Raw genomic sequence first — 15,076 nt, forward strand, 5'->3', positions numbered from 1 at the left:
ATATAGATGGCACTTTTCTTCTTGAACAACCCCAGGTTGTTGTTCACTTATATATTCACTTATTTTTATTACATTGCAGATGAAAAATAAATTTTTAAATATTCATCAGCGTTTTGCCGTGTGATAATGTAGACATATAAACTTGAAAGCTCATAACAGCTAATCACCTAAAGAATCTGGTAATCAGTCACTACAGTCTCCTCTGTGTTTTCTAACTCAATTCACACTTTCCAGTAAGCTTTCTGTCTAGAGAGACTTGTTTTAGCTGCTTTTGTCTCTGGGACTCCTAATTACATATTTCAGGATTTTCTCAGAACAGGATGGAAAAAGGTGTGCTCCTTTAAATAGAAATCGCATGTCCCGGATGGAAATGGAAAGGGTAGAATGGTTCTAGATGCAATAAAAATATCTTCTGACCTTTGTAACTGTTTAAAAACAATCAGAGGAATTGTCCACAAGTGTTAATCAGCTGTTTTTATGAAAAACATTGAATTTTATGATAAATAACATTTTTATGAAAAACATGTGAATCATTATGATAAATAACAAGTGCAAAAATTAAGATTCCTTCTCCAAAGGTGGCACTTGCTCTGAGTAAAAGCAAATAATAATATAGACTATGAAATATCACTGAGAATCACAAGCATAAAAATCAGTAGAAAAAACTAAAGCTGTTAGTGATATCTGATAACTTCTTTTTTCATTAGACAACTATCTAAGACTCGCTAATAAATTCAGCGAGTCTTCCAACTGAGGGATAAATATAAGAGGGGTAGGTAAGTCATTTTCTTATTAAACAGTGCGACTTGTGAAAATGCAATTGCCCTGTGGAGGCAAAGAAAAAGACAAATTATTTAGTGATGTGTAAAACTTTTGCCAGGCCTAGATCAAAAGCCAAGCAGAGTGCTCCAGGTACAACTGAATGGTATATTACATGTGACACGAGGAAAGAGGATTTGTAAGAGTTTCAGTTCCAGAACAAGCAGAATGATTTTATAGGTGGCATAGTAATAAATGACAAAATGGCAGGCCTCGGTAAGACTGCTCAAGGGCCACTGATTTTCAGGTAGCTTTTGAAGAAAGGGTAGCATTTCTAGTGTCCATTTTGTTCCAACTCCTGGCACAGAGGGGAATAGAGAATCCAGCGATGGTAGCATGATGTTTTATGAACAACAACCACAAAAATGATTTTTTTTCTTAAATCCTGCCTATTTTCACGAAATTTTCAAATACCGTTAAAGATATCCATAATCTTTCTTTAATTTCTTTTTTTCTTTTTTTTTTTTTTTTTTTTTGAGATGGAGTTTTGCTCTTGTAGTCCAGGCTGGAGTGCAATGACACAATCTCAGCTCACTGTAACCTCCGCCTCCCTAGTTCAAGTGATTTTCCTGCCTCAGCCTCCTGAGTAGCTGGGACTACAGATGTACACCACCATGCCTGTCTAATTTTTTGTATTTTTAGTAGAGACAGGGCTTCACCACGTTGGCTAGGCTGGTTTCGAACTCCTGACCTCAGATGATCCACCCACCTCACTCTCCCAAAGTGCTGGGATTATAGGCATGAATCACCATGCCTGGCCAAAGACATCCATATCTTTCTAAAGTTTAGAGCTTTAGGTGATAACTGCAATAGCCATTTCTAAATAAGTCACTAAATTTTCCATTCTTTCTTCCCCTTGATAAATGTTCAGTTTTAACAGAGTGAAAACTGCCCTTCTGTTACATTTGAACACACTAACTTCCCAAACTATGCTTCTGCACTTAAAATCTGCATTTCAGAGTGTGTTACTACCATTACCTCTTATGTCAAGAAGTTAAAGAAGCTCCCTGTCACTCAAGGTAGAGGATGAAGGGAGTGGAGAGGAGAGCATTAACTTTCATAAGCAACAGCAGTATCAAACATAGATTCTGCTCATGGAAACATGCCTGGACTTTAAAATATATCGACTCAAGAAAAGGTAGTCAGCTGGATTTTTTTCATAGATGCTGATATTTCTACACAATGGAGACAGGATCCCTCATTGTACTCCGAGGTATAAGCTGTGACAATTTCATGATGCTAGGACAGCAGAGGGCTCCTCATGTGCCAGCTTCCATACTGAGTGGTTCACGTGGCTTGCCCCGGTCCAACCACGGCTGGTGCAAGGAGGATCAGTGAGGGGGCTCACGTAGCTGGGCAGTGGCAGAGTCTGGCCTCAGACTCAGGTCAATGCTAATCACAGACCTCCACAATCTCCCCTCCTCCCAGCCTCGGGACTCTCAGTCTGGAATCTGGGCAACTCAACTCAACAGGCATGCAAGAGCTACCCCCAACACAGAGGGGACTGGCTTCCACTTGAGGTTGGTGGTCAATTTAAAGTGAACTAAATGAACTATTGAATTTAATGTGAGACTACCAAATGAAATCGAACGACAATCATAACTCTGATATAATATGTATCATACATGGCAAAGCAATGACATAAAAGTATGTGGGAAGGTCGGTACAATGATCTTTAAATATGTTCCATTTTGAAATGAGGTGCAGATCTGACTTCTTTATTTTCTAACATGGCATCAAATGAAGTGGTGAGCTCATCTTCAAACTCTTATCAGAAAAATGATATGAAGGAAAATCTCAGCTTTGGAGCATGGCCTACAGGCCAAAGTTGACTAAAACTACTGAGCTGGAAAACTGTGACCCAAATGGCAGAACTTTATCACCACAGGAAAAAGGTGGCAGGTGGAGAAGCCAGCTGGGAGCAGGAAGAGGCTGCATCAACTGGGCTGGTCAAGTCTCAGACAGAACAGCATCTCATACGATGGCTACTCTCATGGCACTAGTGGTCAGGGACGGAAGGACCATGGCAAGGCATCATCAGGGTCCATCTATCAAATACTGCAGTGGTCTCAAAGCAAAACAAGCCAGATGGGTTGTAAATGGGCTAGAAAGATTGGACCTATAATAGCATGAAGAGGATTTTCATAAATTGAGGTTACGAAAAGAATAGAGAATGTACTGTTTGCAGAGAATGGGAACTGAAAAGAGGAATCTAGGCCAGAAGAAAAAAGAAAAATTAGTGTTGGCCTAGAGCCATTCACTATTAAATACAATCTTCATTCCCCAAGTTCAATTTTATTTTACCATTCAGTATATTAAAACATGATGCTTATTTTACCAGGTTTCATAACTGCTATTCTGGAATTTACTGATCCATGTGCCATAATAATACCATAACCTATTATTTGGCTGAGCTAAACGCAAAATAATTTCCAGAAATCTGCAAGTGTGTTCAGTTCACCCATATGGGTCTGTGGTAGTACAATGCTGTATCCCAGGGATTGGAAAATGTATACGCCAATGATGGAGCTGAATAGCTGTGAAAGCAAGGGCGGCAAAGCTCTAAATATTTGCTCTCTTATTCTTTTTTAAAAAATAATTTGCCATTTCTTGGTCTATACTATTGCATTGTGTTTATTCCCATAAGCTGCTCCAAGTCCTTTCTGGAATGAGGTAAGAATGCCAATATGCAAATAACAGCTTTCCAATAGTGGCTCTTGTTTTGATCTTACCTTCTTGTTGAGATGTGTGGGAATTTTAAAGAGAGATCATAGGCTGACAGTCTCTGTTTATCAGCTCTCTGTGTGCTGTTGTGGTAAGTAGGTTGATGGGAGCTGTGACATGGACCAGCATAGAGGTAAATCCAGAGCAAAGGTGAGAACAGGTATGAAGGGAGATTCCTGAGATGATGAAGGCCCTCCCTGCGTTAGGTGATACATTAGCCCTACCCCAGCCCCACCCCCCATTTCCACCAGGTTGTTGCTAGTGGTCACCTCCACTAGTTAGGCTGCAGATATTTCCCCACATGGATGTGAAAATTTGGCTTGTTTTCCAGGGCTCAGTGCTGCAGCCTAGGATTTGTGCTGGTTGCAAAACTACCACCCTACTAAAAATTTAAAGTACAAATAAAAACTAAAACCCTCAAACCCATACCTATGAGGTGAGAGAAGGGGAGAGACAGGACTTCCACTGCCCAGTGTTCATTCTCAAAAGATACCTCATTACTGAGGGTATCATTAAGAAAGTCAGGTATCAGTAGCCCCCTGTTTTTCTCTCAGGTTTTCCTTTTACAAGTATACTACAGTATTATAAAAGGTATAAAAATACCCGAAAATCTCCAGACACTCTGTGAGAATGTAATAAAGAACCAATACCAAATAAATTACTCTTAAATATAATTTAATGGTGTTTCCTCTGTAATGCAGGGAAACCACATTAGAGAACACGGGAAATTGGGAACTATAAAGAATAGGACTGACTAATGGTATTAATTCCTCTAAATAATCCGAATTAGACTGGCTACTTTCCTGATATATGTCACTTTTTATTGCAAGTCAACAGTCTGACATAAAGTCTGTAAGACCCATAAAGAAAAACCCAACTGCATTCTCAGCCATGGCTCTCCTGGGGCATGCACATTCACTGTTCATAGAAAAGAATGAAATATTCAGCCTTTGGGGCTTAAATATTCTTTATCTCTAACTGTACACACATTCCCACAGAGTGATTACCCTCATCACAAAGGGTCACAACAAATTAATTCACTTGAAAATTCACTGTTAAAAACAATTTGATCCAATAAGAAATTTCTAGATTGATCTCTACATTATGTAAGATAAGCTCAAATATCTTTCTAGAGAATAAACGGTGTGTGAGTAGAAGGAGGAGATGGAGACGCACAAAATGAGATACATTCTACTCTTAAATTCTGAAAGATGCCAACTGAGCTCTTCCGTGATAAATAATAAACTACTCCATGAGATCTTAAATTTCGTATGCCCTGAAAATAGGACAAACTGAAAACAATCTCTAAATTCATTGTGTGGTTATTTCTAGAGAAAGGAACATTTAGATTCTGTATTCTGCCTCTCCCACTCTATTCTTGATAAGATCTTGTCAAAAGCAAAACATCTACTCTTGAGTTGCTTATCCATAGAAACAGTCCAACTAGATTTGGAAGTGTCCTGGAATAGTCTGCAACGTGTAATGTGTCTATGTTCATAAAAGTTTAATCCTCCTGTTTACTGCCTTTGAGTCAAAGCCCTTAACATTATGACCTTCATAATTCATCATCATCACACACAAAAAAAACAGGATTACTCCCACTTCAAGAGATTACTAACGAGTAGGAGAACCTAACTCTTAAGGTCTGATTCCTGTCTCCCTTCTGGTGTGTAAGCAGACCAAGAAAAGCAAAACCAGGCCACAAAAACACGAGCAAAGCTCTGTATCCAACCTCTGAAAGATGAAAATGTGGAGTGTGTAACTGGTCAAGAATTGCCAGCAGCTCTAGTTAAATGTTTGCAAAGAATTTTCAAGATGAAAGTCACCACAGAAGAGCTCAATCTTAACTATCCCCACAGCTGGAATGCTCTGCTAATTTTTTAGGATGCATTTAAAGTGATTTTGAAACAAACTCCCTGAAAGAAAAGGATTAACAGCCTTTCAGAGAGGAAGTTTCCATTCATTCATCATGTTATCAATGACACTCTGGGGAGGGCCAAGACTTGCCCGCATGCAGGGTCTACTGCCATCATGAGAGCTTACGTTTAACACACTTGACCGAGATGACAGCTTGTGGGGATTCGCCAGTCCCCTTATTTAGCTGGGAAAAGTCAAGGAAAACACTTTTTGACATACTTATTCAGGCTCCACTGTATGTGCTTCTGCAGATCAGTTACAATAAAACAGGCATGCCAAACCAGGAGCTAAGGTCAGATAATAATCAAACAAACCTCATATTCACCCCCAAATATTTCACGCAGCTGTTGAGCATGGTTGTTTGCAAGCCTTTAGATATAGGTCACTTACAAGAAAAGATTGTTTAGACTAAAATCTAATTGAACAGAACTGCTAACTTTTTGCAGTTTTCTTCATTTAGATAACAGGCACAGAATGGCAAATTTGGTAATAAATAAATAAAATTTAGGTAATAAATATTGAGTGGGGCAAGTTCTTAGGGATAGAAGTATGGCAGTGAACAAGACAGAAAAAAATATTTACCCATGCTCTGGTTGTCAGAAATAGGCATTAAGTAAAATAACCAAACTACATAGTATTTTAGAACTGGAAGTTTAAGTGAAGGGAGTTAAAAAGTAGAAGGGAAATAAGGAAATAAGTAGAGAGTATATGACTGTATTTTAAATAGGGTGGTTAAAGTAGGCCTTTAACCTCCTTTAGACTAAGAAGGTGAAATTTGAGCTGAAGTTTATGTAACTAATTGGCATGCCAGAGTTTCTTGAGGATGGTTATTTGCATTATCTTTGCTTTATAAAATTCATTTACAAAAAGCTGTATCAGATGGTTACTTAAAAATAAGGTGTTTGGGAGGAAAGAATACCCTCTTCAAAAAATGATGCAGATAACTGGATAAACACACGCAAAAGAATAAAGTTGGATCCCTATTGCACTGCATACCCAAAGATTAACTCAAAATGAATCAATGACCTAAATATAAGAGCTGAAACCACAAACTCTTAGAAGAAAACATAGTCATAAATCTTCATGGCCTTGCATTTGGGAATGCATTTTTGGATTTGACAATAAAAGCATGATAGAAAAAGGAAAACATAGCTAAATTGGACTTCATAAAAATTTAAAACTTCCGTGCATCAAAGAACATGATCAAGAATGTAAAAAAAAACCTACAGAATGAGAGACAGTATTTGCAAACCAAGTATCTTTCAGGAGGTTAATATCCTGAATATATAAATAACTCTTAAAACTCAACAACAAAAAGACCATCTAATTAACAAATGGGCAAAGAATCTAAATAGACATTTCTCCAAAGAATATATAAGGATGGCCAATAAACATATGAAAGGATGCTCAACCTCATTGATCATTAAGGAAATGCAAATCACAACCACAATAAGTTACCTCTTTAGACTCAGTAGGATCGCTTAAAATTAAAATAACAAAAGATAAATAACAAGTGTTGGTTGGGATGTAGAGAAATAGGCCTCAAGTGATCTGCCTGCCTGGGCCTTTCAAAGTGCTAGGGTTACAGACTATGCCAGGCCCCAGGCATTCCTTTCTATTGGTGATAACTTTTTCAACAAATTCCCTATCAGAAAAATGTTAAAGCTACCTATGACCTGGAAGTGCCTCCACCCTTTGAGTTGTTCTGCCCTTCCATATGGAGCCAATGTATATTTTACATGTATGATTGATGTCTCATGTCTCCCTAAAATGTACAAAAGCAAGCTGTACCCCTACCACACAGGGCACTTGTAGTCAGGACCTCCTGAGGCTGTGTCACAGGTGTGTCCTTAACTTTGGCAAAATAAACTTTCAAAATTGGCTGAGACCAATCTCAGACATTTTGGGTTCACACTCCTTTTATATTCCATACCCCAAATAGGTAAATTCATAGAGACAGAAAGCAGATTAGAGGTTATCAGGGGATGGAGGCAAGGAAAGCTGAGAGTGATTATTTAATGAGTAAGGAGGTGTTTCATGGAATAATAAAAAAGTTTTGAAACTAGAAAGTGCTGGCAGTTGTATAACACTGTAAATATACTAAGTGCCACTAAATCGTAGACTTTAAAATAGTTAATTGTATTTTACATAACTTTCAACTTAATTTTTTAAAAGGTGTTTTAATCATTCAAATTTTTTTCTTTCAGTTTTCAGATCGTCCTTATATTTTGTGTTTAAATTTCAGTGGTGCATTCATTCCAGCCTTTTACCTATTTATAACATTTAATATTTTTTTATACTTTATTGAGATAAGGTTTCCATACAACAAATTCACCAATTTTAAGTATATATTTTGGTGAATTTTGATAAATTCATATAGTTCAGCAACACTACCACAATCATATTTTAAAAAGCATGAAACACCTCAAAAAGTTATTTTAAATTGCAGTCAACTTCCAATCCCATGTTTTCTGTCATTAAGATCATGCCTTTTTTAGAATTTCACATTAATGGAGTCATATAGTGTATTTAGTTTGTTTTCATGCTTCTATGAAGAAATACTAAAAGACTTGGTAATTTATGAAGAAAATAGGTTTAATTGACTCACAGTTCTGCATGGCTGGGGAGGCCGCAGGAAACTTACAATCACTGTGAAAGATTCACCAAGAGGAAGTAGGGATCTTGCGCAGCAGGACAGAGAACGAGTGTTGAGCGAAGGGATAAAAGCCCCTTGTAAAACCATCAGATCTCGTGAGAATTCACTCACTATCACAAGAACAGCATGGAGGTAACTGCCCCCATGAGTCAATTATGTCTCACAGGGTCTCTCACATGACATGTGGGGATTATGGGAACTACAATTCAAGATGAGATTTGGGTGGTGACACAGACAAACCATATTATTTAGCATGCAGTCTTACAGTCTGCCTTCTTTCACTTAGCACCATGTTCATCCATGTCCACCCACATTTTTTTTTATGTATTTGTAGTTTGTTTCTTAAAATTTCTGAATTAATTTATCCCATTGAGTTTGTCCATTTGCAGGTTAGGTCATTAGATATTTCCCATTTTTTCTGCTATTATAAATAAAGCTGTATGAATATTCAGAGATAAGACATTCATATGACATGTTTTCATTTCTTTACAGTAGGTGCAGATGGGTAGAGCTGTTTAATTTTATGTTTAAATTTTTAAGAAACTGCCAAATTTTTCCAAAGTGCCAAAATCACATTTTATTCCCATCAGTAATGTATGAGGATTCCAGTTGCTCCACATTGGCTAACCCTCAGTATTGGGAATCTTTTTAATGATAGTCATTATAGTGAGAGTATAATGGTATCTCTTTGTGGATTTAATCTGAAGTTCCCTAATGACTAACGATGCTGAGAATCTTTTCATGTGTTTATCAAAAAACTTTGTATGTCTTCTGTGAAGTGTCTACTTGAATCTCTTCTTCATTTTAGTTAGTTTTTTGTCTTCTTACTACTGAGTTTTAAGAGCACTTTAAATATTCCAGATACAATGCCTTTGTAGATTTATGTTTTACAAATATTTTCTCCCAATTTGTGGCTTGCCTCTTTATTTAATTCACAATATCTTTTAATGAATAGAATATTTAATTTTGATGATGTCCAATTAATCAACTTTTTCTTTTACAGTTTTCATAGTATATGTTCTAAGAAATATTTGCTTAACTCAAATTCACAAAGATTTTCTCCTTTTCTTTCAGAAATTTTGGTGTAATTTACTTTTTTGCTTTAGGACTATCACCCACTTAGAATTAATTTCTGTATACTGCATAAGGTAAGGGTTAAGATTCATATTTTTTCCTTACAGATATTAAGTTACATCTTTATAAGACCATCCTTTCTCCATTGAATTACTTTGACAACTGTGTCAAAAATCAGATGATCCCATTAGTGTGGGTTTAGTTCTGAATTCTTAATTCTATTCCACTTCCTATTAACCTAAGAAAAAAACAAACTGAATTTGGTCACACACTCCTGTTCCTTCACATATCCAATCATCTTTGGTTAAATTGGGCATTACATGTCATACATTGTAGGGACTCTGGATTCTGTTTGGTTCTTCTGAAATTATTGGTTTTCTTTTTTGAATACATTTTATGAACTTGTGCAGACTCAAACCGGAAAATCTGTTTCTCTGTAGAATGATGAAATTATTATTCAGTTCTTTTTTTCTTTTGTCTGGATTTCTGGGAATGTCTCTTGTGGCAATATGGCTTTGTGATCAGCCAATGATTTGTGTAGAGGTTATACACATGGATAATTGAAGCCAGTGAATTTTCCAATCTCTGCTGCTGAACCCATGTACAAGTTGAAGAATGCATTCAAACTTGCAGCAAATAAGTCTCCCAGGGCTTTTAATTTTGCTTGTGCATATGTCATTTAACAGCCATGACTGAACGGGGAGTATATTACCTCTACCCTTCTATATTTTTCTTTCTTCCAAAACTTTCTCCTTAAAATTCTAGCTGCTCTGTTTCTCTCCCAAACCAAATTTATCCAAAATCATAAAACTTTCCAAAGTTTGCCAGTCAATTACAACTGATAAACTTATAGATTTTTACAGCTAGATCTGACAGGATGGAAAGGCCTTCAGGTAAAAGCATCTTATCCAATGTAGTAACAGTTCTTCCTAAGTAAACATTTTCAAGTTCTTTGCTGACATGGTTTGTCTGTGTGACCACCCAAATCTTATCTTGAATTATAGTTGCCATAATCCCCATGTGTTGTGGGGACCAGGTGGACATAATTAAATCTTGGAGGCAGTTTCCCCGATTCTGTTATCATGATAGTGAGTTAGTTCTCACTAGATATAATGGTTTTATAAAGGGCTTTCCCCTTTATTGGGCACTAATTCTCCTTTCTCCTGTCACCTTGTGAAGAAGGACATGTTTGCTTCCTCTTCTGTCCTGATTGGAACTTTCCTATGGCCTCCCCAGCCCTATAGAACTGGTAGCCAACTAAACATCTTTCCTTTATAAATTATCCAGTCTCAGGTATGTCCTTATAGCAGTGTGAGAATGAACTAGTATATTTGCCTTTGGTCTTTGGTCATTTTTGAAAAAGCTGTATTTAATAATTTTGTACAGTTTTATATTTTTTAGAGAGGTGATGGGAGAAATCACCCAACTAACTCAGGTAGTTATTCATGAAAGTAGAGTCTTAACCATATTTTAAGAATTTATGAATAGGTTATTTATCATAGTTTCATTTATCCTTATATTAAATCAAATAAATTACTTCAAAAAATTAGACAACCACAGCAGTAACTTCTCATTTACAAACAATGGACTTCAGATTCAATACAGGGTTAGTAGAAACAGTCAAAAAATCTATAAGGTGGCCATGGTATTTGATTGTTAGCTACAAAAAATTAAAGTACACAAAGAAAAAATATTTAATTTAGACCCAGACTACCTGTGCAAAAAAGAACATTATGGGCATCGAATATCTGTCTTCAAATGCAGAGTTCATTCTATTTTTGAGAAAATTACCTTAAAGGCTGCTAAGCAGTGCAGGCTCAGTAAGGCCATCACAACTGCCAGAAGGATGGTGGCTAAGTTCCGCATGTCCCATACGGTCTCTACCAGAGGAATACTGCCGACCTGCCAGTCATAGCACAGGGTCACAGGTGCAAGCAGAAGCCACACGTTGAAGGCCAAGAGGTAGGAATAGGTGAGGAATCTATAAAGAGAAAAACAATCACTAGAACACTACTCAAGAACCATGACATTCTGCAAGCATTCAGTCACCATATTTTTATTAAATAGCGTTTCTATCCAGTCAAAGTTATATTGGAGGATAAGACAAAGGAAGATGGAAAGCCAGTTCCTCATTCATTTATTAAATTGACAGATTTGGGATATATCTAATAGGTTCTAGCCACTGTGAGGTGATGACCTTTTAACAGTGAACAAATACAGATACAGTTTCTATGACAAATATTTTAAAATTATCATACAAATAAATGTATTACAACCTGAAATAAATGCTATGAAGGAGACATCTGACAAAAGTCCGTGACTAAAATGCCACTCTGTTTCAGATATGATTCCATTGACAAGAGACATTTGAACCATCCCTTCTTAACAGTGCCCAGAATCCTACAGATTTGAAAATATTTCACCATTTTTATAATACACTGATCTATATTAAATTATTTCAAAAAAATCAAAGTATTTGTAGTATGGAGATAATATCACTTATTCACAAATGGAGGGGCCAGGTCTTAGGAGGAGGGAAACTGCAGGGGTCCTGGCTGACAAGGACATCCAGGTAGATGCAGGGACAATGGATAGGCACTAAGGTAAAGTGGAAGGCATTCTAGTTGTTCCTGTTACTTTGAGGATAGAGAAAACTGAAGTTATTTAAATTTATTCAGTCGGCACATTCACTAACCAGTGTTCTAAACCCTTGAGAACTGCACATAACGACTTTGTCCAAATATCTGCACCAGGAGACAACCAAACTCTAGTATGGCCTCGGCATAAGGCTGTGTCCCTGGGATGATCCCAGTCCCTCACTAAAATGCCTACCTGAGAAATGGTGTCAGGAGAATTTATTCTTTGCTCTAGTCAACACCTAACAACAGGCTCCCAATCTCCTTTTCTTACAGCATTTACAAAAATGTGCTTATGACTGTGAATACCTATCTCTTACAGAAGCATCTCCATCAAGGACCAGAGAGCCATTCCTATGAAATGTAATCATCAGGAAGGACAGGGCCTCTGTCTCCTAATCTTTGGAAGCACAGAATTTTAACTTTGATAACTCTCAGGCAGCAGACACAGCCAGCCTAATCGCATCTTCAGGGACCAGTGCTCCCTAAGTCTTCACTTCTCTGACACTCCTGAGCCCCCAACTCCACCTTTACTCCCTCATCCTCCCTTTGAAAGGCCCAATCACCTCGGCACAAATCAGAATGAAGCTCTGCTCCTTCCCTTGCTGTCAGTAGTGATAGAGTAAAATCTGTATTCACTTCTTTAGTTTATATCTGACTGTGTTTGTCAACTTCTTTGGGATTAAACAAAAGAATTAGATAAATTCCTTGTCCTCAAGGAACGTATAGTCCAATAATGAAAATAGGACATACTGAATTAAAAAGGCAGAAGGAAACAGATGAATACCATAAGAGTACAGAGTGTGAAAAGAGGTTCTCCTTCATCTGTCAGGTTCTTTTGAAAGGAATCTTGGAATGGCAAAGATGTTAGATGAGATAATATCCAAGTTACTTTCCAGGGTGGAACATCAGTTCACCCCAAATTCCTGTCAACAAATAGCTACTGGTTTGGAACATCTTCTCAGATCTCTCCTCCCCTTCCCTCTTTTTCTTTGAAGGTCAGTGGTGGAAAGGAAAATCATCTACAGCCATCAGGATGTAAGGCAGGGAAGGAGATTATTGACTGCTCAGACTCTCGAACCCCAGCAAAGACATGGGTTGAAAGAGGCATGGATATTTCAATGATGTTTAGCTCTTTCCCCTCTGTTGTAATTTTTAACTAAAAGGTAATACACAAATAGGATAGTATATACTGAAAGTTTGATAAAGTCCAGGCTTTGTTATTTCACAAAAAAAAAAAAAAAAAAAACAAAAACGCAAAAAGAAAAAAAAAATGCTGCTTATCTTTCAGGCTCAGGCCTGCAAAATCATGGCCTGAGAATGCCATCTCCACAGGAAGGTGATTGGATCATTTGGGGCTCCTTTTTTCTCAGAGCTTCCAGACTGATGTCATCTACATTTCAGTCCAGTAAAAATTCTTTATGACTTAGCTTTTCTGTTAAGTGGTGAACCATCAAACTTAGAAGAAAAATCAGGTAGCTTTGTTTCTCAGTCATACCCAGCTCTTAAAAGTTACTTTAAAACTATTTTCCTTTTAGAAGAAAAATCAGGTAGCTTTGTGTCTCAGTCATACCCAGCTCTTAAAAGTTACTTTAAAACTATTTTCCTTTTCTTGAGGATATGAAATATCTAGGCATGATTATCAATGGCAATGATCATCAATGACTTCTTAAATTAGTAAGTGAAAAGCTGATGAGGTACTTTATTTATAACAGTTAGATCAGGCCAATTCAGGTACCTAGAACTGACTAATCAATTTTAACATCACCGAAAGGGAGATTAACAGTCTGATGTTCTTCTCATGGAAGTACACACCATGCCTATGAAGTCAAAAGAAAAAACAAAATCAAACCTGAACTACTCAAGTCCTAAATCCAATAGTTTATATCAAACACAGGAAACAGTAGAACATGCCACATCACACCGCAGGGATGCAGTGTGCAAAATCCAGACTGTGGGAAACAAATGGCCCAGATTCTTAAACAAGTACATTGTAACTACGTGAAGAGATGGAGGGAGCTGGCATCTACAAATTAAAAGAAACTTAAGAGACATATCAAGCAAGGTATAGATTTTGTTTAGATGCTAATTCAAACAAACCACTATTAAAAATGTCCACTTAGGACACAATCAGAATAAACTGAAATGCTGACCAGATATAGAGAGAATCAGCTGGAGACAAATACTGTTAAAGCGTGATAATAGTATTTTGGCAATATTTTTTAAGAGTATTTATCTTTTAGAAATATATACTAACATACACACATATGAAATAAGATGATGTCTGGGATTTGCTTTAAAATAACTGACTAAGAAGGGGGCATAAGTAGGGATGATATAGATGAAACAAGATGGCCAGGGTTTATTATTATTGAAACTGGAAGATGGCATACATGTGGGGTCTTTATGTCACTTTCTCTACTTTTTAACTAGGGAAGAAAGGTAATTGCAATAGAAACACTTTTCTTATTTCCACCTACAGCTTGACTATGGAACATCCAAAAATGCTATGTAGAATGTATTATTTAATTTTGCATTTACATTTTGGCTTTGCTCTGCAAGTTGACCTCAGTTCTTTATGTCTTCTCGATGTACAATACTATATTGACAAAAAACAAATATAACAAAAATTTTTTAAAGTTACAATCTCCACATAGTTATTTACATATTACCAAGAAAAAAAAAAGTTCATTGTGCCTTTTTACACATTGTGACCCAAATAGGTTAAAAAAGTAAAGTAGGCCAGGTGAACTGGTAGCTCATGCCTGTAATCTCAGTACCTTTGGAGGCATAGGTGAGAGGATTGCTTGAGCCCTGGAGTTTGAGATGAGCCTAGGCAACATAGTAAGACCTCATCTCTACAAAAATAATTTTTAAAAAACTTAGCTGGGTGTGGTGGCACACACCTGTAGCAAAGGCTGAGTTGAGAGGATGGATCACTTTAGCCAGGGAGGTCAAGGCTGGAGTGAGCCGTGATTGTGTCACAGCACTCCAGCCTGGGGCAACAGAGCAAGATTCTGTTTCAAAATGAAACAAAACAAAATGAGAAAAAAGAAACACATAAAAAAACCAAAACAACAAAGCAGCCATTTGGAATCACTCCAAAAGCTAATTACACTGGTGGTGGGGGTGGAGGGGATAGTTCAGCTAGCTGTAATCAACAGTTAAGGTATTTCTTTTTAATTCTTTCACTATGAATTACATTGAAGCAAACCATCTTGTTTATTTCTGCTGTAATTTCAGAAGAAAA

General features: G+C 37.0%; 1 protein-coding gene across 2 annotated transcripts in view; it reads right to left on the bottom strand.

Moving 5' to 3' along the window:
• Positions 1–15,076, bottom strand: part of TMTC1 (transmembrane O-mannosyltransferase targeting cadherins 1) — a 273,230-nt gene that overhangs the window by 115,850 nt on the left and 142,304 nt on the right. For both annotated transcript variants that reach the window (XM_039472167.2, XM_010337431.3), the window contains one exon: positions 10,982–11,171. In XM_039472167.2, the coding sequence (XP_039328101.1) occupies positions 10,982–11,171 (190 nt within the window). The remainder of the gene's footprint in view (positions 1–10,981; positions 11,172–15,076) is intronic.

The sequence above is a fragment of the Saimiri boliviensis genome, chromosome 7, assembly GCF_048565385.1.
Source record: "Saimiri boliviensis isolate mSaiBol1 chromosome 7, mSaiBol1.pri, whole genome shotgun sequence".
NCBI classification, from domain to species: Eukaryota; Metazoa; Chordata; class Mammalia; order Primates; family Cebidae; genus Saimiri; species Saimiri boliviensis.